Here is an 18,867-nt window from a genome sequence, read left to right as displayed (position 1 = left end):
ACGATTGGTGGAGGATATGAGTTTCACGTAAATGTAATGAAACTGACCGCGCTGGATAATACCTCTCCATTTCCTTCCTTTTCTTTACGCTGTCTAACGCTGAATTTTATTTTCTCTCCTTAGACCTTACCAACTCCGGCGACTCCCTAATGATCGATCTCAATTGTTAGACGTAAACCGTCGGAACCCTAACCAGCCAGCTCTAGCTCCCAAAGACCCTTTTCCAGCGATGGCTCGAAGATCCTTACCCATCCTCAAGCAGCTCCTCTCTAAATCCCCCTCTTCCGAGAATCCTGCGCTTTTGTCCTCATGTTTCAAATCCTCAATCGACGCTCAAAATCGATCCGTCACTTACATGCCCCGACCCGGAGACGGCGCCCCCCGAGCTGTTACCTTGATTCCCGGAGATGGAATTGGGCCCTTGGTTACTGGCGCCGTGGAGCAAGTCATGGATGCGATGCACGCTCCTGTGTATTTCGAGAAGTTTGATGTTCATGGGGATATGAAGAAGGTGCCTCAAGAAGTAATTGACTCGATTAAGAAAAATAAAGTGTGTTTGAAGGGAGGATTGGTGACACCTGTTGGTGGTGGTGTGAGTTCGTTGAATGTGCAATTGAGGAAAGAGCTTGATCTTTATGCGTCGCTTGTGAATTGTTTTAATCTTCCTGGGCTTCCTACCAGGCATGAGAATGTTGATATTGTTGTGATTAGGGAGAATACAGAGGGTGAGTACTCTGGGTTGGAGCACGAGGTCGTTCCTGGCGTCGTGGAAAGCCTTAAGGTACTACTATCCTTACACGCCCTGCTTTTTATTTCAGTTCGATCCATGAGGTTTTCTCTTAATTGAGTTAACATGTTCGCAATTGGAAGCTCCTGTAGTTCTTTTTCTTCCTTCTGTTGTTTCATGAATGATGCCTGATTCTATCAATATATATACGTTTCAGGTGCATGTTTGGATGATGCTTTATGATAGATTATAAGCTTATGATTTAGATTTTCGTTATCTTTCCCCAACTTTTCTTCATTATTTTACTTTGTTACAGTACATATATGGGCAAATGCGAAGGGCTCTCATTGCTTTGTAATCATGTTTCATAACGTGGCAAGTATTGGTTAATGAGCATGATGTGATTATTTTAAGTGACTGCGCTTGTTTATGCAGGTTCGATAAGAGTTTCACTTTTAGTTTTCTGTTTCCAGAAAGTATGCTTATTCATTGCAGTTTCTTCTGTGTAGTTGTCGCCCTCCTTTAAAACACATTCAAATTCTTGGCTAAATTTCAAAACAGAAACATCTTTTCTAAACTAATGGTTTTTGGTTTTTATATTTTGGATTAGGTTATAAAAAGAATCTTAATATTAGACAAAAAAAGAAGCCAAAAACATAGTTAGGTCAATGTAGTTTTTATAAGCTTAATTTTCTTAAAACAAAAGAATGGCCAGGATGTTGATGTTTTGGACAGTCTTTAGGTTTGGCTATCTACATTTTTGAGAACTCGGAGTTTGTGGGGATTGGTAGATACCATGCAATTCTCAGGGTTTTCTTTTTTCCTCCTTACAAGAGTTCCTTTAAAATGGTCCTGAGCGGCTTTTGTGAGTTCTGAGAAGAGTTGTTATGTTAGACCCCTCTCTGCTGTAGGCATCTCACTGTTATGACGTAACTAATATGTATATTTCTCGTACCAATACTGTGGCTTAGTATTTCAATAGGGTAAGTTCTTTTAGAATTTTAACCTTCAACACATGATAAGGTTTTCCTCCCTTTTCCTATAATCTTTAGTCTCTCATACTCACTCTTTTGCCAGGTGATAACAAAGTTTTGTTCTGAGCGCATTGCTAAATATGCTTTCGAGTATGCTTACCTGAACAACAGAAAGAAAGTTACAGCTGTGCACAAAGCAAATATCATGAAGCTTGCAGATGGTCTGTTTCTAGAATCTTGTCGAGAGGTTGCCACAAAGTATCCTGGAATAAAGTACAATGAAGTTATTGTCGACAACTGCTGCATGCAACTTGTATCAAAGCCTGAGCAATTTGATGTTATGGTATGCACTTATACAATCGATTGACATATGAAGGTCTTAATACATGCCTCTGTGTGAGACTTTCATCCATATCTATGTATCCAACTTTTAAAATTGGAGGATTGAGATATGCCTTAGGGCATTTGGAAGAATGAACCCCATACAAACAATCAATTATTTTTTTGTTTGCTTATATCTAGGATTAGAACCAAAAGTAACTGATGTCAAATTCGAGCACTTTATGATGTATTTCCTAAAACCAGTCATGTTGCAGCATCCTCTGAGATTGTGATCTATGTTACAAATTGCTGAGGCCTTTCTACGGAAATTAGAGATGTCCTTTGCACGTTCTCAACAGGATCTTCCATCTTTTCTATTATTTTCTTTTCTTCTTTTTAAATTTAGATAATTTTAGTGCATGTCCTTTTGGCCATTTGACCCTTTGGTTAAATATTCTTTGAATATAAGCAGTGAGTTTCTTCTTGAAATCTTCATGTATTTATATAAGTGATATTAAATAACTGAGGTAGGGGTGGAAATCGAAATAATTTCCCCTCTGTTTGTATTCTCTGTTTGTGGGTTACAAATTTCACTTCGTTGATGATACATCCTTTCAAAGAAAAATTACATTTTGAATATTTCATATGTGAAAGTAGACATCTGATTATGATTGGATATAATTTTGCAGGTGACACCCAATCTTTATGGAAATCTTGTAGCAAACACAGCTGCTGGTATTGCCGGTGGAACAGGGGTTATGCCGGGAGGTATGCGCAAATATTTCAGATTCAAAGAATATGTTTTAACATTTCAATCAAGCCAGTGACAGCATGTAGCATCTTAAAGTACCGACTAACAAATTTTTGGGCCGGACTTGCCTTTACTTTAACATCTTGTTTGTCGACAAATTTAGTAAGATGGATGGAGGGGAAAATTGTTTTGTTTCCTCGATGCCTAACTGGGAATGTTATCAAGGCAATAATTTGAAATTTATGAAGTGTAGAACCACATGTATTGAAAATTAACTCTAATCTGGTGGTAACATATGGAGAATGCTATGGCTGTAAGCAATTAGTGCACAACATCAAAATCAAACTGTTGAAATTCCTTTTCACCGAGCTCGGAGTCACTGTCTTTTTGTTCATATGAGGTAATAAATAAACCGTTGCTGGATTGTTTCTGATGGTCTAACCGAAGTTCCCTTTATTCAGGCAATGTTGGTGCTGATCACGCTGTTTTTGAGCAAGGAGCTTCAGCAGGAAATGTGGGGAATGAAAGGCTTGTGGAACAAAAGAAGGCAAACCCTGTGGCGCTGCTCTTATCATCCGCCATGATGCTTAGACATCTCCAGTTTCCTTCTTTTGCTGATCGATTGGAAACAGCAGTCAAGAAGGTGATATTTGAAGGCAAGTATCGAACCAAGGACCTCGGCGGACAGAGCACGACACAGGAGGTCGTTGATGCAGTCATAGCTTCTTTAGATTGAGATCAACTAAGGGAGAATAACTTATCCCACCATTCATAAACAGTTTTCTTTTTACGATTTTTTGGTGGTCAAAAATCCACCAAATTTGCCTTTGCCTTCGAATTATATATATATAGTTTTTGTTTTGAGTTTTCCCAAGATCTCAGAGTTGGGAATGCGTTTCTTGTTTCAATAATCTCAATTCAAGACAACAAATTTGTGCTGTATTAGATTTGCAAAAAATCTGAAGAGAGCAATTTTTATTTTTACTTGTATTTGGTTGTTTCTCCTTTCATCATCAATCATCAGATAAAAAAATTGAGGTTTATGGTTATTGACATCCTCTGAGTTTAGATTTTTCTCTATTTTGAAAATTGCATATTTGACCCTAATTAGGTCGCATCAATTTGGATTTTTAAACTTACTTTTAATTTCTTCCAATTGCTTATTTTTTGTTGATTCACTCGCTAATCAACAAGTTTTGTACATAGACACTAAATAATTTTGCTGAAATTCAATTTTTATTATGAAGTTTTCTCTAAAATTTTATGAATTTCGTTTCTTTCGTTGTAATACATGTTTAGTTTTAACACAACATTTTTTTTAACAATTCTTAGAACATGAAATTGTTAGAGATAGAAATGCAAAACTTTTTAAATTCAACATTGCAACGACTCTTTAGCTTGACTTGCAATCAGATTAAATTAAAGGTTTAAGGATAAAATCGATTTATCAAATATCTTAACCATGGTTAGTACAAAAGTATAAACAATTGATTATTTTCCATTCCTATACCCTCATCTAAAAAAGACGTAACAAATCAATATTTATTATATATTTGTGAGTCGAGTATTTTCTTTTAGAAAAATTAAAATGAGCACAACTCAATTAACATGACAATTGAATATTAATTCGGGGTTAGAGGTTCAATTTCACTCCACACATTAATCCAATATTTTTATATATAATAAAAAATTATCTTTGAGAATCATCGTAAAAAACATATACAATATAAAGTTATATTACTTTTAATTCAATTCGATATTTGATTATTTTTCTATAAAAAATCAATTCAATCTAATAATTTCTTTTTGTTGTTTTTTTCAAATACAAATCAAAATGTCAAATTTTATACTAAAAATCAAATCAAACCAATCATTTAGTCTTCTTTGTTTTGTTGTTTTTTTTTTGGGTTTTTCTAGTTCATTTCTTATCCCAAAAATTAAAATATAATTATTTTGATATCAAATCTATAAGCCACCCAATATGAGCTGTTTTCAAATTCAAATTACTTAATCTTGATCAACCCTCTCTATAATTAAACTTTACATTAATTACAAAACATAAACCGGTTTTTAACTATTACATTTTCTTTTATACAACAATTGTAAATTAGGGTTTAAATCTTTTTTTTCTAAAATAGAAGGTCATGTTAATTATCGATGATCTCTAGTCAATATTTTTGGAAGTTTGATAAAAAATCTTCCTTCCTTATAACTATAACTATTGACTTCTCTATTTGCAATTTTTTTCGTAAAAAAATAGTTGTCAAAATGTAATTTAAAAAAACTTATCTTTTATGTCTTCATATGGTTGGCACTAAGCACAATTTTCAACCCTATATGTTAATTCCAAATCTTAAAAAACATTCATATTTAAATGTTAACGGTCAATTTTACAAAAAAATGACATTGACAGAATATCAACTTCATAGGTACTTTTGATGGATAAAAACATCTAAATTATAAGTATTTCATTTTTTCACATTTTGAAATACCTTAGTAATTTTTTTTTCCACATTTTGTATGCTTTAATTAAACAACAAATACATTTATAAATTTGACTAATTTACATATAAATTTCAAAAAATAAAAATATATAATAAGGGAATTTAAAATTACAACTCATCAAATAGGACTAATCTAAGTATAATTAAACTAATTGAGATATATACAATCGATGATGAAGAGGACAAGATGTTGTTTTTATTAAATTAAATTGCTTTTTTAGTCCTTCAAATTTTGAGTTTGCGTCTTTTAGAAGTATGAAGTAAAAAAAGTAGATCTCGAGGTGGAATGTTGAGGTTGAACTGAATCATCCATTCTTTGTTTAACGATGAAATAAACGAAAAAGGCAATGATGAAAAGTTTTATCCGAAGATGGATAAAGAAAAGGAAAAGTAGATTTTATCCAAATATATTTCTCATACTCAAAAGGATCATATTTTGAAAGTGCCCGTATGCTTCACTCTACCGCCATCCCAATTCCCATTTCTCAAATTGGCTGTTTCGTCTCTTTTCAAGAACCCAGATGAAGATTCTCTAAAATCCCATCGGGAAACTTCGCAAGGATCAAAGAAATACCCAAAAGGGGCGTTGTAGATTTCTTTCAACTTTTTCAAAATCGTAACAATGAATCGGTTTCTTCACAACCACTTGTTCCGTTCAGTTTTGAGCTTGAACAGAGCGCTTTCGACTTGGAATTTCCCTTCTAACCGTCGTGGTTTCTCTGATTTGCCTGAATCTTGGAAATCGATGACGGGTTTGGTTCGATGCCCTGCGAACGATGTTCCTCTGTCTCCGATAAGCTTTTTGGAACGAACGGCTAAAGCTTACAGAGACACAACTTCGATTGTGTACGGTTCTCTGTCGTTTACGTGGGAAGAAACCTATAATCGGTGTCTCAAATTGGCTTCTGCGATGACCCAGCTTGGGATTTCCTCTGGCCAAGTGGTGAGTTGCTCTAATTTGCATTGTTGATGTAGTGATTCAGTTGGGTTTCTTTTCATTTTGTTTGGTGTTTTTGATTGTCATATTCTGATTCAATATGTATGTTGGTTGATTGTTGAAGAATGGATTAATGTTTTTTTTTTTGAGTTGATACTGAATAGTGGGTAGGAGTTGAAATCAACATTCTCCTGAATTTTGTGGCCAAATTCAAAGATAGGTCTATGCTGATTTTTGGCTTTAAATAGTGGTGGATGAGCTTAAGCTATTGCGACAATTAGAGATTTAAGACGTTAGAGCATGTGATCCGGTTAGATGATATAATATTAAATTTACTTTTATAATATTAAATTTACTTTTATACATGTGGTTTAATTTTTTGTTTGGATCACTAAATAGTAATTCATTTTTCTTTAATGGTATGTTCTTTGATTGTGTTGTGTTTATGGGATTTCTTGCTGCAACTTGCAAGTTTGAACTTATGTTGAACAGGTTGCAACTCTGGCTCCTAATGTCCCTGCCATGTATGAGCTTCACTTTGCTGTTCCCATGGCTGGTGCTGTTCTTTGTACTTTGAATAGTCGCCATGATTCATCTATGGTGTCGGTCTTGCTGAGACATTCAGAAGCCAAGATCATTTTTGTAGATCATCAGTTGTTTGAAGTTGCTTGCGAGGCAATTCAACTTCTTGAACAAGGAGATTCAGAACCACCTAAACTAGTTTTGATTCTTGATTCTGAACATGGTTCATCTCCAGCTTCGTTATCTTCTAATGTTTATGAATATGAGAGTCTGATTGCATCTGGGAGTTGTGAATTTGAGGTCCGAAGACCTAAAAGCGAATGGGATCCAATTAGTATAAACTACACTTCAGGCACTACATCTATGCCTAAAGGGGTTGTTTATAGTCATAGAGGTGCCTATCTCAATTCCTTGGCAACAGTTTTGCTCGGTGGAATGGGATCGATGCCAGTTTACCTTTGGACTTGTCCTATGTTTCATTGCAATGGATGGTGCCTTACTTGGGGAATTGCAGCTCAAGGTGGTACAAATATTTGTCTCAGAAAAGTCTCACCTAAGGCAATATTTGAGACAATAGCTTTGCACAATGCCACACACATGGCTGCTGCACCCACTGTCTTGAACATGATTGTGAATTCTCCCGTGAGTGATCGCAGGCTACTTCCGAACAAGGTGGATGTCTTGACAGGTGGTTCGCCACCTCCGCCACAGGTGCTTGCTGAGATGGAAGAGATGGGATTCCGAATCTGTCACTTGTATGGTCTAACTGAGACATATGGTCCTGGGACATATTGCACATGGAAGCCAATGTGGGACGATCTTCCTTCTGATGAAAAATCAAGGATTCGAGCCCGTCAGGGTGTCCATCATGTTGGTCTGCAGGAGGTGGATGTAAGAGATCCCGAGACGATGGCTAGTGTCCCGACTGATGGGAAAACAATGGGAGAGATAATGTTTAGAGGGAACACTGTGATGAGTGGATACTTCAAAAACCAAAAAGCAACAGAGGAAGCTTTCAAGGGAGGGTGGTTTCACAGTGGAGATGCGGCAGTGAAACACCCCGATCACTATATCGAAGTAAAGGATCGCCTGAAGGACGTCATCATCTCAGGTGGGGAGAATATAAGCACTGTTGAGGTCGAAACTGTTTTGTTCAGTCATCCATCAGTTCTAGAGGCTGCCGTTGTAGCCCGCCCTGATGATCATTGGGGAGAGACACCTTGTGCATTTGTCGTATTGAAGGAAGGATGCAACACCGTCACTGCTCAACAACTTATTGATTACTGTCGAGATCGTTTGCCGCATTACATGGCGCCTCGATCCATAGTATTTCAAGATTTGCCAAAGACGTCAACAGGAAAGGTTCAAAAGTTCATATTAAGGGAAAGGGCTAAGGCTATGGGGAGCCTTTCTTGAACTAATTTGGAGAAAAGAGATTCTTAATTATCTATTGTACAGTACGAACCAATTATGATTCTTTAGACTAAACTATTGAGAGTTACTTTGTGATAATAGTTCTTGTTCAAATATAGAATCAAACACACACACACATATGAACAGGCTTGCCTTTATTAAGGTGAGAAAAATTATTTATTCCAAAAAACTATTACATTACATACATTTCTGCTCATACTTTGATGTTAAGGTTTTTCTCACATATATTTCTGCTTATACTTTGTTATGAAGGTTTAAGCAAAAGAACTTTGATAGTAGCAGTCCAAGTTGTCTCCATAGCTAACACCTAACATGTCACAATACCTTTTGTAAAATTCAATTCTACCATTGACTGCATCATTATAACCACTTCCACATTCGACTCCGCCATTAATGATGTTGGTAATGACACCGTAACCGGGGTATCTTCCCGAATCTCTATCGGAGTCTGATGGCTGCCACCGACCAGTAATAACATCATGAGATGATGGTTTGTTTCCTTGTGGTGTCATCCAAAACCAAATGGCTGTCTTGAATGCTATCACTGGATCAGTGGCTACCAAATCTGGATTGTTTATTAAATCCAACCCCAAAGCTCGACCAGCTTGTCCGTAGTTGTAATTGCTAATAGTTAAATCAAAGTAACACGTAAGATTAAGATATTAATAATCTAACTATAACTATCAATTATTTCAACCTATCCACTTCCTTACCAATATATTTAAAAACCAAATCATATTGCGAAAATTGATTAAATTTTTTTATTATTACTTCTTTTAAAATAATACAAAAACAAAATATCTATGCTCCATGTAAATAACTCAACTAAAGCGGTAAATGATTTTTCTTTTGAAGAAAACAAAAAGCACTGTAAACAAAAATTGAAAGAAAATAAGCATAAATTAATATTGAAAACAAAAAACAAAAGATAAATGTTACTGTGGGTAACTATTTAGTTTTGAGGATTTTGATTTTTCAAAATTAAACCTATGAAACACCCGTTCCATTTCTAAATATCTCGATTTGTTATACACCTCCTACCAATATTTAGGGGTGTACATAAACTGAGTTGGAAGAAAATTATGGATCAACCCAAAGTATCGCAAAAGATGAACCCTATGATTCAATTTGTAAGGATCAACCCAATCCAACCCAACCCAAAAAATTCGGGTTGGGTTCGCGAGTTTTTTTTTTCTTTCATCTCTCCATAATTTATGTAGACAAAATTTCACATTATTTTTCAATATGCAAGGTGAACAAATTCTTATTCAAACTACAAGGTGATATATATTATATATATATATTATACATTCAAATTTTAGTATAGAATGTTCATTTAAAATGAGATTTACTTTTAGGTTTTAGGTGTGTATATATGTATCTATAATCAGGTTGGGCCGGGTCAACCCTATCCCTAACTTGCACAACCCCGACAACCCGACTAAACCTTCTTTTCTCTAATTTTCTAACCCAACCCAACTCAACATAAAATTTAACCCAACTCAATCCATTCGGTTTAGGTTGGGTAATCCGGATTGGTTGGGTTACCGGTTTTTTTGAACACCCTACCAATATTGTTAAAAGTCATATCCAGATTTTAAAAATTCCAAATTGACTCCACTAAACCTTCAAATTAGTTAAATTATAATGAATCCTCTATAAAAAAAACCTACCTTGTTTCACAAAAAGTTGGATTAATAATTTACTCTACCCAACTCCCACAAAAAGAAAATGAACCCATTAAGCTAAAACCTATTCAGAAAATACATAGATCAAATAAAATACATAGATCAAATAAAATACAGTTCAAAAAAATAAATACCGAAGATACTTAAAAAAAGAAACGAAGGAATGAAGTATAAGAATTACTAAGAGATTTGGATAGGTCCACGTCCGTAATATTGTTGGCCAGAAGCGCAAGGCCAATCCCAGCTAGGTGAGCAGTAAGTACTCTGATATTGTTGTCTTACGAAACAATATCCCCATGCATATGGACCATCCGGTGCGGTTGCCCATCCTCCTATATACCATAAACCACAATTTAAAAAAAGAAAACCATTAATTTACATGAGCTTCCATATCTAAACAAACAACATTTTTTTTATAAGAAAAGAGCAAAATCCTTAAACTAACCCGTAGTTTCCTGAGAGGTTTGGCCGAAGAAAGCCGCCAACTCCCTTTTACGAGTGGCCTCATCTCCCGTTGTAGCAAAGCCATTAAAGGATTGAGCTGCAGTAAGAAAAGCACGGTAGCTATAGAATCCATTGCTGGGACATCTTGGATCATTACTATACTTAAACATTTGGTTGAAAGTGTCCTCCCTGATTAGCCGACCAATGTAGCCTCCACCACCACCGCCACCACGGATAGGAGCCGGGGTTGAACGACGACGACATTGGCTTTGGCAGCCCGCCCCACAGTAGGCATTGACGGTGCCGCACCACCCATATTGGCTGCAGCACAGCCCGTTGGGGCAAACAGCGCCCCCGGCCTGCCACCCACATTGCTCAGCAGACCCTCCAAACAATAACAAAGCAAAAGATAAGAAAATGATTATTGCATAAACATTCTTCATTCTTTTAAGCTCCATCTTGCATGTAAAAATGAAAACTTCCTGTCCTTTATATAACAAAGCTTTGGCCTAAACTTTCCACAATAAAATTATATCAAATTCCCCATTATTGTAGATATTTAGTTGATTTAGTTTAAGATTTCCAAGAGTTTTCTGTGTGTGGTGGATGCTGATGAGATCATTTACCTAAGTTCTTGCACTCGCCAAAATATATTAATATTTAAGTTAAATTTTCATACTTTTGTAGTTTATGTCAAAAACATTTTTAATATATTATATTTTAAATCAAATAATTTTAAAGGAAAATGGTAAAAAATAAACAAAATATTTACCTTGTCTTTATGGTTTTGTTACATGAAATGTAAATAATTTATCAAACTTTTATTTTGAAAAAACATCGTCGAATTTACAAGGGAATGATTATTAACGCGAAAAGTAAATTAATGAATCTATATCTTCAAAGATACTAGTTAACCCACACACTGAATTAGAATTATTATATTTAAGAAAAATGTGACCATAGATGGGCATTTTGAAGCATTATAATTAGATATATATATATATATATATATATATATATATATATATATATATATACTCTATAGTCAAAGTCATCCACCAAATTGAGCTAAAACCATTTATAAAAAAAACATATATATTAATTATAAACAAAGTTTCTAGGAACTAAGATATTTTCACTTATTCAAATTAATATGTACATATATATTGTCCTCATAACACTTGATGTCCATTTTATATATTTTCAAGATATCATAGCTTTTCAAAAGTTTGGGTGTGGGTGTTCATTATTTAACTAAATTATTGTTCTTGCATAATGAAAAAATTCAAAAGATATTTTTGTAACTAAATATATCATATCATATTGTGTAGGTCCAAAATGAGGCCAATATGAATGAGTCTTATATAAGATTAATCTCAAGAACTCAAACACACATTTGTACAAATTTATCAATATAGTTTTTCAATCTACAAGTGTTTTAAAAAATTAAGTTGAAATTTTGAAAAGATTTTTTTTTCTTTTAAAATTTGTTAGATTTCCATTTTAGTTGATTTCTCCTTTTAGTTTTGTTCAACTTTAGCATGTGTATTTTTTTTTAATGTCAATTTTAGTATTAATAGTCTTAAATTTAATTATCAGCCTCTAGCTACCATCTTACCATTAGTTTTTAAATTCATTTCTTTTTTAATTTTTCCTTATAATCAATTAACATTTTTACAATCTATTCTAGAAATAGGTTTACACATTAAATTTTAATTTTTTATTTGAATTTTTTTTTATTATTATTTAACTAATTTTGATTAAAAAAAATAGTTTTGATGATGTACTAAATATAAGATTTTTTTTAAAAAAAATTTAAAATACCAAAACTAAAATTCAACATTCCATAGTATATAAATTGAAATTGACCTAATTGAACAAACACGAAAAATGTAAGGATCCGTTCGGATTGAATTAAGAAATTTTTTTCCTTCAAAAAACTAATTTTTGTTTAAATTTATTTTCCTAAATATTGTTTAAGATACTCTAAGAATATATCTTGAGTAGCTACTAAAAAGTTTAGTTTTTTTCAAAATAACTTATATTTTAAATTATATTTGAAAATATAATCCAAACCTATCATACAAGTCAATTGTTTATTTAGAAAGTACCTATCCATAAACAATCCCACAAATTTCAAAACTTAAAATTTAAAAGATCAAATAGTAGTTTAGATGGTTTTCATTGATTTGGTTTTGTGTCTGACTATATATATTTATAATTTTAAGAGATAGTTGCAAATGTAGCAATTATATTCGAAATAATTAAGTATATATCAACATTTTAAAAAACTACAAATATAGCAAAATCTGTCAAAATCTATCGATGATAAGAGTCTATCAGTGATAGACCATAAGAGTTTATCAACGATAGAAGTCTATCACCAATAGACTCTGTTATATTTACAATTTTTTAAAAATATTGCTACATACTTAATAATTATTCGTAAAATTGCAACCCATTATAATTACCCTTAATTTTAAATTACAAAGTTTGTTTAAGAGCTTAGAAATAAAAATAATAGAGAGCAATAACAAAAAGAACTAATATGTTTACACATTATAATAAATTACTATTTATGTATATTGGATAAGTTGCGATATTTTGTTATATTTATAAATATTTTTAAAAATTTTGTAATTTAAAATATGTCAATTAGAAAATGAAATTCGAGAATCATGAAAAAAAAATCGAGTTTAGTTCAACCAACATAAAATAATCGTTGAAGACTAAGAAATATGTGGTTCAATTTCCCTCCTATCTCATCTCGTTTTTAGGCCAACGAGAGCCACGATTCTGCGATTCTTTTATTCCCATTGTTTATTACAAGCCTCTTTTTCTAAATTTTGAAACAATTAAAGAAGGTTGTTATTGGGCATTACATTCGAGTGAAAGGTTGTTGAAAAAAGCAATCCAAGTGTTTTCCTGGATTGGCTCCCAACATCTTGCAGTACCTTACGTAAAATCCAAATCTATCAGCAACATCAGTATTAGCACCACTCCCACATTCACTTCCACCAATGATATTGCTCACAACACCGTAACCAGGGACTCTCTTAGCAGCTTTGTCAGCTTCCGTGGGTTTCCATTTCCCCACCATAACATCATGACACGATGGTTTGATTCCCTGTGCTGTCATCCAAAACCAAATCGCTGTCTTGAACGATACAACTGGGTCTTTAGCTACTAAATCTGGGTTCTTCAGCAAATCCAATCCCAACGCTTTCCCAGCTTGGCCATAGTTCTGATTTCTGGTTAATATATATTGTAAACCAAAGTTGTAATTAAGGAGGAGAGATTAAATCTGTGAGTACTGTAATTAATTATTTAACCTAACTTACCCTTTGAGTTGCATTGGTCCACGACCATAATATTTTTGGCCTTTAGCACAAGGCCATTTAGGATCAGCTTTGCAATAGGAATCTTCAGTGCTTTCTCTTATGTGGCAATATCCCCAAAAAAGTGGACCTTCTGGTGCAGTTAGCCATCCTCCTATGTATGTATCAAAATCTTAAATGAATGAGTAGAATTTGTGGTGATTTTTATAAGATAATAACATGAAACAATATACATCTCAAAATCAATAGAGAATATTCTGTCTTATAAATACCAATGGGAAGAGATGCCTCCATTTTCAATAATTAATATCATATTAGCTGGATTAACAATAATTATTATAACAATATAAAAAGTAGTATTAAGTGAGTGCTACTAACCGGTGGTTTGATGAGAAGTTTGAGCGAGGAAAGCGAGCAACTCCCTCTTTCGAGTAGCAAGTTTTCCGGTGGTGGCGAACCCTAACTTACCAAAGGAACGAGCCGCAGTTAAAAAAGCTTGGTAACTATAGAACCCTTGGCTTGGACATTGTGGATCCTTTTGATATTTGAACATTGCATTGAATGTTGTGACGTTAATGAGCCTTCCTACATCGTCATTTGAACTTGAAGCTACACCCTCTGATCTCCATAACACACCCAAAAACAACAAACTTAATAATGAATAAAGCTTCATTTTTCTCTGAGTTTTGAATTCGAATCTTTGGAACAAAAATGCAATTTCCTTCTTCCTATTTATATATACACAAAACTCATATATATATATATATATATATATATATATATATATATATATATATATATATATATATATATATATATATTTATATTTCTATTAATTATAGAAAGTCACGGCACGCTTTAAAAGAAGAGATAGTTGCAAATGTAACAATTATATTCAAAATAATTAAGTACATAACACTATTTTAAAAAAATTATAAATATAGCAAAAACTGTCAAAATTTATCAATGATAGGAGTCTATCACTTATAGAACATGTAGTAAATGTTGGTATATCACTGATAAACCATAAGAGTCTATCAACGATAGAAGTCTTTTACCGATAGATTTTGCTATATTTGCAAAATTTTTAAAATATTGCTACATACTTAATAATTATTCTAAAAATTGCTATCCATTATAATTACCCTTAAAAGAAGAGGGAAAAATGAATAATATAAAATAAAAATACACGTGTATCATAAAATAATAAATATAATATATGGTTCATTTCCCGTCAAAACCCTACATGTTCTTATGAATTAAAAATTATATATAATATAACAAAATAAATTAAAATGTTTATATAATATAATAAACTTTTAAATTTTATCAATGATATATTGATAGAAATATTCTTTTCGTTGTATTACGTAAATAATTTCATTTTTTAATTTATAAGAACTTCCAAAAAGAAATGGTTAATTTAATTATTTTTATGTTTTAGACATGTTAAAATATCATATTAATTTGTATGTTCTAGAGTTTGTTTAGCGTTAAAACTGGATAAAGAATAACAATTTTTTTAAAAAAGAAGGGAACAAATTAATCATAATTATTAAATTTAAAATTTATTAAAATCCATAAACTAAACTAAAATATACGATTTTGAAATTGACGGTGATGAGATTAAAATATTATTAAATGTATATTAATTTAATTGAAATTGATGAGTGCTCCATCCAATATTTGGTTGTCATTCAAGTGGTCGAAAAGATCAATGCTTTATCTTTCCACTACGACGTCTCTTACAACTTTATTAGATATTGTAAATACATGCTTTTTTTTTTTCCTTTTAATTAGAAATACATTTATATAGTTAGTGTTTAATTTATTTATTTCCCTTACCTATCACATGGCCAATTTAATATTGATATTATAGAGGAGAGATTTGAATATTGAACTTTTAAATGGTAAAAAGTACTTTTATCCTTGTCAAAATCACCTAACACATGTTTTTAATTTTTGAAAACTAATTTTGATGATATGAAAATTGTATTTAAGTATAAAATTGAAAACTAAATTGATTTTAAATGATTAAAAATGTTTTTTAAATAATTTTTAAAATGATAAAAATAAATTTAACAATTTTAAAATTACGACTAAACATGTCTTGTACTGTAGATGGAAATTTTTGATTAGTTTTGACAGGACAGTATGATTACTGTGTAGTTTTGAAAGTAATTAATTATCATTTGTTTCAAATACACTTGCTTTAATGAATAAAGATTAAGGTTAAAATTTCAATGTAGTTTATAAAAGTATAAATTAATTTATTTATAATACAATTTATTTATTTATTTGATCTTGCCAATGTAAACTTCAATTGCAAATTTATTAATAATCATTCTCTCGAACAAATTAAGACCATCAAACTCCCTCAAATATTGTTAATTCATCTGCCTTACTCCTTATTGACTTATATAAGCAAATCTTTCTCTCTTCAGTGTATACCACCGTTCTATCAATAAAGTTCAAATACAAAATTCCGTGTGAGAATGTCACATATAGTAATGTTATATTGAAACTCAATAGCTTTATTTGTTTGCATCTTTAATATTATTTTATGGACATGACTAAATTAGGAGCATGCAATGAGAGATACGGCACGTTTCTCTACCAAAGAAATGTAAAAAAACAGATACGTCTAAGGCAAATTTTAAAACATCGATGTCGATGAAAATATCTAAATCATCTTAATTTTATTTAAATTTCGATGGCAATATCGATAAAATGCTAATTTCGATGAATATCGACAGAAACAACATGGATGTCGATGTAAATTTTATACCTATGATCCATATATTCGATCAAACTGCTATTGTTTGATAGTATGAAGTTCCATCTAAAAAACAATTGACAGTGAGAGAAGTAACCTTATAACATTTCAACAGCTATCTCATCTTACGTGGGTTCTATTTACCGTCATAACATCATGAGACGTGGTGGTTTGTTTTCTTGTAATGTCATCCAAAACCAAGTCGCCGTCATCAATGACACAAACAGCTGCATCAGTAGCCACCAAATCTGGGTTCTTTAAAAAATCCCATCCTGATGCTTTACCATAGCTAATTCGTCATAGTTGTTGTTGCTAAAATTATATCAGCAATATATTGTTATCAATATTATCATTATTCATTATAATTGATCTAAACAAAAAAAGGATAGAGAGTGGTCAAATAGTATTGGAGTTGCATGGGTCCACGACCATAGTATTTTTGACGAGGAGCACAATATAAGAATAATCATCTGTGATTTCTTTTGCAATATCCCCATGTAAGTGGACCATTCGCAGTGCAGTCGGCCATCCTCCTATTACACCACAAATTTAAAGAACAATCCACTCTCACATTTAAAAGAGTTAATATTTTCGTATAGAGATCATGATCTGAGAAGCTTAATTAATTAACTTCCATTCATTTTATAAGACTGTATCATTCCGGCCACGTTAATAATTTGGACCTTATAAAGAATGTTATTGTGTTTTGGTGGGAAGTCTGCTAACTCTCCCTTTCGAGTAGAAAATTTTCCAGTTCTGACGAACCCGAAGTTGCGAAGTAATTAACCGGAAGCTGCAAGAAAAGCTTCATAACTATATATAGAAACCCTTGGCTTTGACATAAATGGATCCTTTTGATATGTTTAAACATCGCAATGAACATTGCAGCATTTATGAACTTTCCCACATGATCCATATCGTCGTCTCTTTGTGGCCGGAGCTACGGCCAATCACTCCCCATAATTACAAATCCAAAAACTTATAAGCATTTTAGTGACAAAACAAAATCTTCATTTTTATTTTCACTTCACTTTTCGATGTACTGAATTTTCAAATTATTATTATACGTTGCGGAGAAAAGAATGCAATTCTTTGCATGTCCACATTTATATACAACTCAGGTCATGAAGGAGAAAGCTTTAGATTCCCACTTTAAAACAAAAGTGTTTCTTTTTTTCATTTATTAAGCATCTCAAACCCACGCTTAAAAAGATGTTTGTTCAAAAATAATTGATCAGACATTCTTTTCCAGCAGTTGAAGGTCTGATCTCTATTTCCATAAAAAAAAAAAAAATGATCAAGATAATCAAACAATAGAGTTTGTGAAGTATGAGAAATACATATAGAACCTAAGATGTTGATAAAGTACAAAAAAGTTATTTCTTTTAGTTGTTAGACCACAAATTCTTTAGACCAAGTAAAAAGTAGAATTTATATTATAGTATAATTCTTATGACCATCCTTATATTATATACATATCTTCTAACATCTTACTTTAATCATCTAGAAACTTTATATGAATTACTATCATAATAATCATTAATTTGCTTTCATTGCTTGCTTATCACATGGCGATTTAATATTCATTAACTTTAACTAGATGTGTTCATACCAGATTTTATAGATAAAGTATTTCACATAGAAATTTATGATTCCCTTATGTGAATTTGGCTTCGAGGTTCAATACAACTTTTTTATTTGACACTCCAAACTTATACCGATATAGTAACTAAACCAAAGACATGATTTGATATCACTTTCAAGGGAATAACATATCTCCCTCTATATCTTCATGTTAGTTTGATATTATATATATTTTAAACACAAGTTTTCGTCATTTTATTTTTCTTATAAGATATTCTCCATTTATATACGCAATTCTTTAGTTGGATTTCAATATATATTTACATATAAATTGTACCAAATCCATCAATTTTCAAACCGTAAGAAAATTTTTGATATATAAATGAATTAAAGTCTAAAAATGACTTAAAAGAAAAAAGAATTATTAGGGGTAAAAGTTTAAAAGGATGAGACTAAAATAAGATCTAAAATCTAATTTATTATTTTAATTGAAATTGACGAGTGCTCTATGATGTATTGACTATTATTAAGTTGCCATTCAAGTGGAGTGGACCTACAAAAGCACTTCCCCTTCATTTAATTAGATTCTAACAAAGATGGATATTAGTTGGCTTGCATCTCAAGATCTATCTTATTATTATTATTCGCACCAAATTAAATTAAAAGAAAAATTCTAAACAATATTTTAATTAAAAATTTAGAAACTTTTGCACCACCAAAATTTATTATTTTCACTACTTACGCAAAAATTATATTAACACGATCAAATAAGAAGTAGAGTTTACAATATAATATAATAATTATCTTACTGATTATCGATTAATTTTTTACTAATTACCAATCAAATCATTGTAAATCTTGATGTAA

At 31.9% G+C, this 18,867-nt stretch overlaps 4 protein-coding genes across 6 annotated transcripts; 2 read left to right on the top strand and 2 right to left on the bottom strand.

The window, feature by feature from the left end:
* On the top strand, positions 1-3,757 carry LOC103485186 (isocitrate dehydrogenase [NAD] regulatory subunit 1, mitochondrial). Of its 2 annotated transcripts, none has more exons than XM_051088963.1 (4): positions 1-781; positions 1,817-2,044; positions 2,712-2,790; positions 3,235-3,757. In XM_051088963.1, the coding sequence occupies exons 1-4, from the start codon at positions 230-232 to the stop codon at positions 3,507-3,509; spliced, it is 1,134 nt and encodes a 377-aa protein (XP_050944920.1). In that variant the 5' UTR covers positions 1-229; the 3' UTR covers positions 3,510-3,757. The 2 variants fall into 2 exon arrangements, with proteins under 2 accessions (XP_050944920.1, XP_008440904.1); XM_008442682.3 differs by having other exon boundaries at positions 1,805-2,044.
* A 1,827-nt stretch (positions 3,758-5,584) lies between these two features.
* Positions 5,585-8,248, top strand: LOC103485184 (isovalerate--CoA ligase AAE2-like). Of its 2 annotated transcripts, none has more exons than XM_008442679.3 (2): positions 5,585-6,220; positions 6,707-8,248. In XM_008442679.3, the coding sequence occupies exons 1-2, from the start codon at positions 5,900-5,902 to the stop codon at positions 8,150-8,152; spliced, it is 1,767 nt and encodes a 588-aa protein (XP_008440901.2). In that variant the 5' UTR covers positions 5,585-5,899; the 3' UTR covers positions 8,153-8,248. The 2 variants fall into 2 exon arrangements, with proteins under 2 accessions (XP_008440901.2, XP_008440902.2); XM_008442680.3 differs by having other exon boundaries at positions 6,075-6,220; positions 6,687-8,248.
* Positions 8,249-8,290: 42 nt separating this feature from the next.
* On the bottom strand, positions 8,291-10,761 carry LOC103485185 (endochitinase-like). The gene is made up of 3 exons (XM_008442681.3): positions 10,304-10,761; positions 10,040-10,190; positions 8,291-8,794 (listed from the first exon to the last, which is right to left on the bottom strand). The coding sequence occupies exons 1-3, from the start codon at positions 10,758-10,760 to the stop codon at positions 8,425-8,427; spliced, it is 978 nt and encodes a 325-aa protein (XP_008440903.1). The 5' UTR covers position 10,761; the 3' UTR covers positions 8,291-8,424.
* A 2,254-nt stretch (positions 10,762-13,015) lies between these two features.
* Positions 13,016-14,330, bottom strand: LOC103485183 (endochitinase-like). The gene is made up of 3 exons (XM_051088964.1): positions 14,019-14,330; positions 13,644-13,794; positions 13,016-13,553 (listed from the first exon to the last, which is right to left on the bottom strand). The coding sequence occupies exons 1-3, from the start codon at positions 14,311-14,313 to the stop codon at positions 13,181-13,183; spliced, it is 819 nt and encodes a 272-aa protein (XP_050944921.1). The 5' UTR covers positions 14,314-14,330; the 3' UTR covers positions 13,016-13,180.
* Between the last annotated feature and the right edge of the window lie 4,537 nt (positions 14,331-18,867).

The sequence above is a fragment of the Cucumis melo genome, chromosome 8 (genome assembly GCF_025177605.1).
Source record: "Cucumis melo cultivar AY chromosome 8, USDA_Cmelo_AY_1.0, whole genome shotgun sequence".
NCBI classification, from domain to species: Eukaryota; Viridiplantae; Streptophyta; class Magnoliopsida; order Cucurbitales; family Cucurbitaceae; genus Cucumis; species Cucumis melo.
Note: the sequence above shows the minus strand (reverse complement) of the source record. Positions and strands in the feature narration are given on the sequence as shown.

What these genes read in the sequence shown, in the direction of transcription:
- LOC103485185 (XM_008442681.3), bottom strand. Translation starts at nt 10,760, where the DNA reads ATGGAGCTTAAAAGAATGAAGAATGTTTATGCAATAATCATTTTCTTA. An exon ending in AACCTCTCAGGAAACTACGG is followed by an intron (nt 10,191 to 10,303) that starts GTTAGTTTAAGG and finishes TATGGTATATAG; the next exon opens with GAGGATGGGCAACCGCACCG. An exon ending in GGACCTATCCAAATCTCTTA is followed by an intron (nt 8,795 to 10,039) that starts GTAATTCTTATA and finishes TTTAACTATTAG; the next exon opens with CAATTACAACTACGGACAAG.
- LOC103485183 (XM_051088964.1), bottom strand. Translation starts at nt 14,313, where the DNA reads ATGAAGCTTTATTCATTATTAAGTTTGTTGTTTTTGGGTGTGTTATGG. An exon ending in AACTTCTCATCAAACCACCG is followed by an intron (nt 13,795 to 14,018) that starts GTTAGTAGCACT and finishes ATACATACATAG; the next exon opens with GAGGATGGCTAACTGCACCA. An exon ending in GGACCAATGCAACTCAAAGG is followed by an intron (nt 13,554 to 13,643) that starts GTAAGTTAGGTT and finishes TATATTAACCAG; the next exon opens with AAATCAGAACTATGGCCAAG.
- LOC103485186 (XM_008442682.3), top strand. Translation starts at nt 230, where the DNA reads ATGGCTCGAAGATCCTTACCCATCCTCAAGCAGCTCCTCTCTAAATCC. An exon ending in CTGAGCAATTTGATGTTATG is followed by an intron (nt 2,045 to 2,711) that starts GTATGCACTTAT and finishes ATAATTTTGCAG; the next exon opens with GTGACACCCAATCTTTATGG. An exon ending in AACAGGGGTTATGCCGGGAG is followed by an intron (nt 2,791 to 3,234) that starts GTATGCGCAAAT and finishes CCCTTTATTCAG; the next exon opens with GCAATGTTGGTGCTGATCAC.
- LOC103485184 (XM_008442679.3), top strand. Translation starts at nt 5,900, where the DNA reads ATGAATCGGTTTCTTCACAACCACTTGTTCCGTTCAGTTTTGAGCTTG. An exon ending in GGATTTCCTCTGGCCAAGTG is followed by an intron (nt 6,221 to 6,706) that starts GTGAGTTGCTCT and finishes TATGTTGAACAG; the next exon opens with GTTGCAACTCTGGCTCCTAA.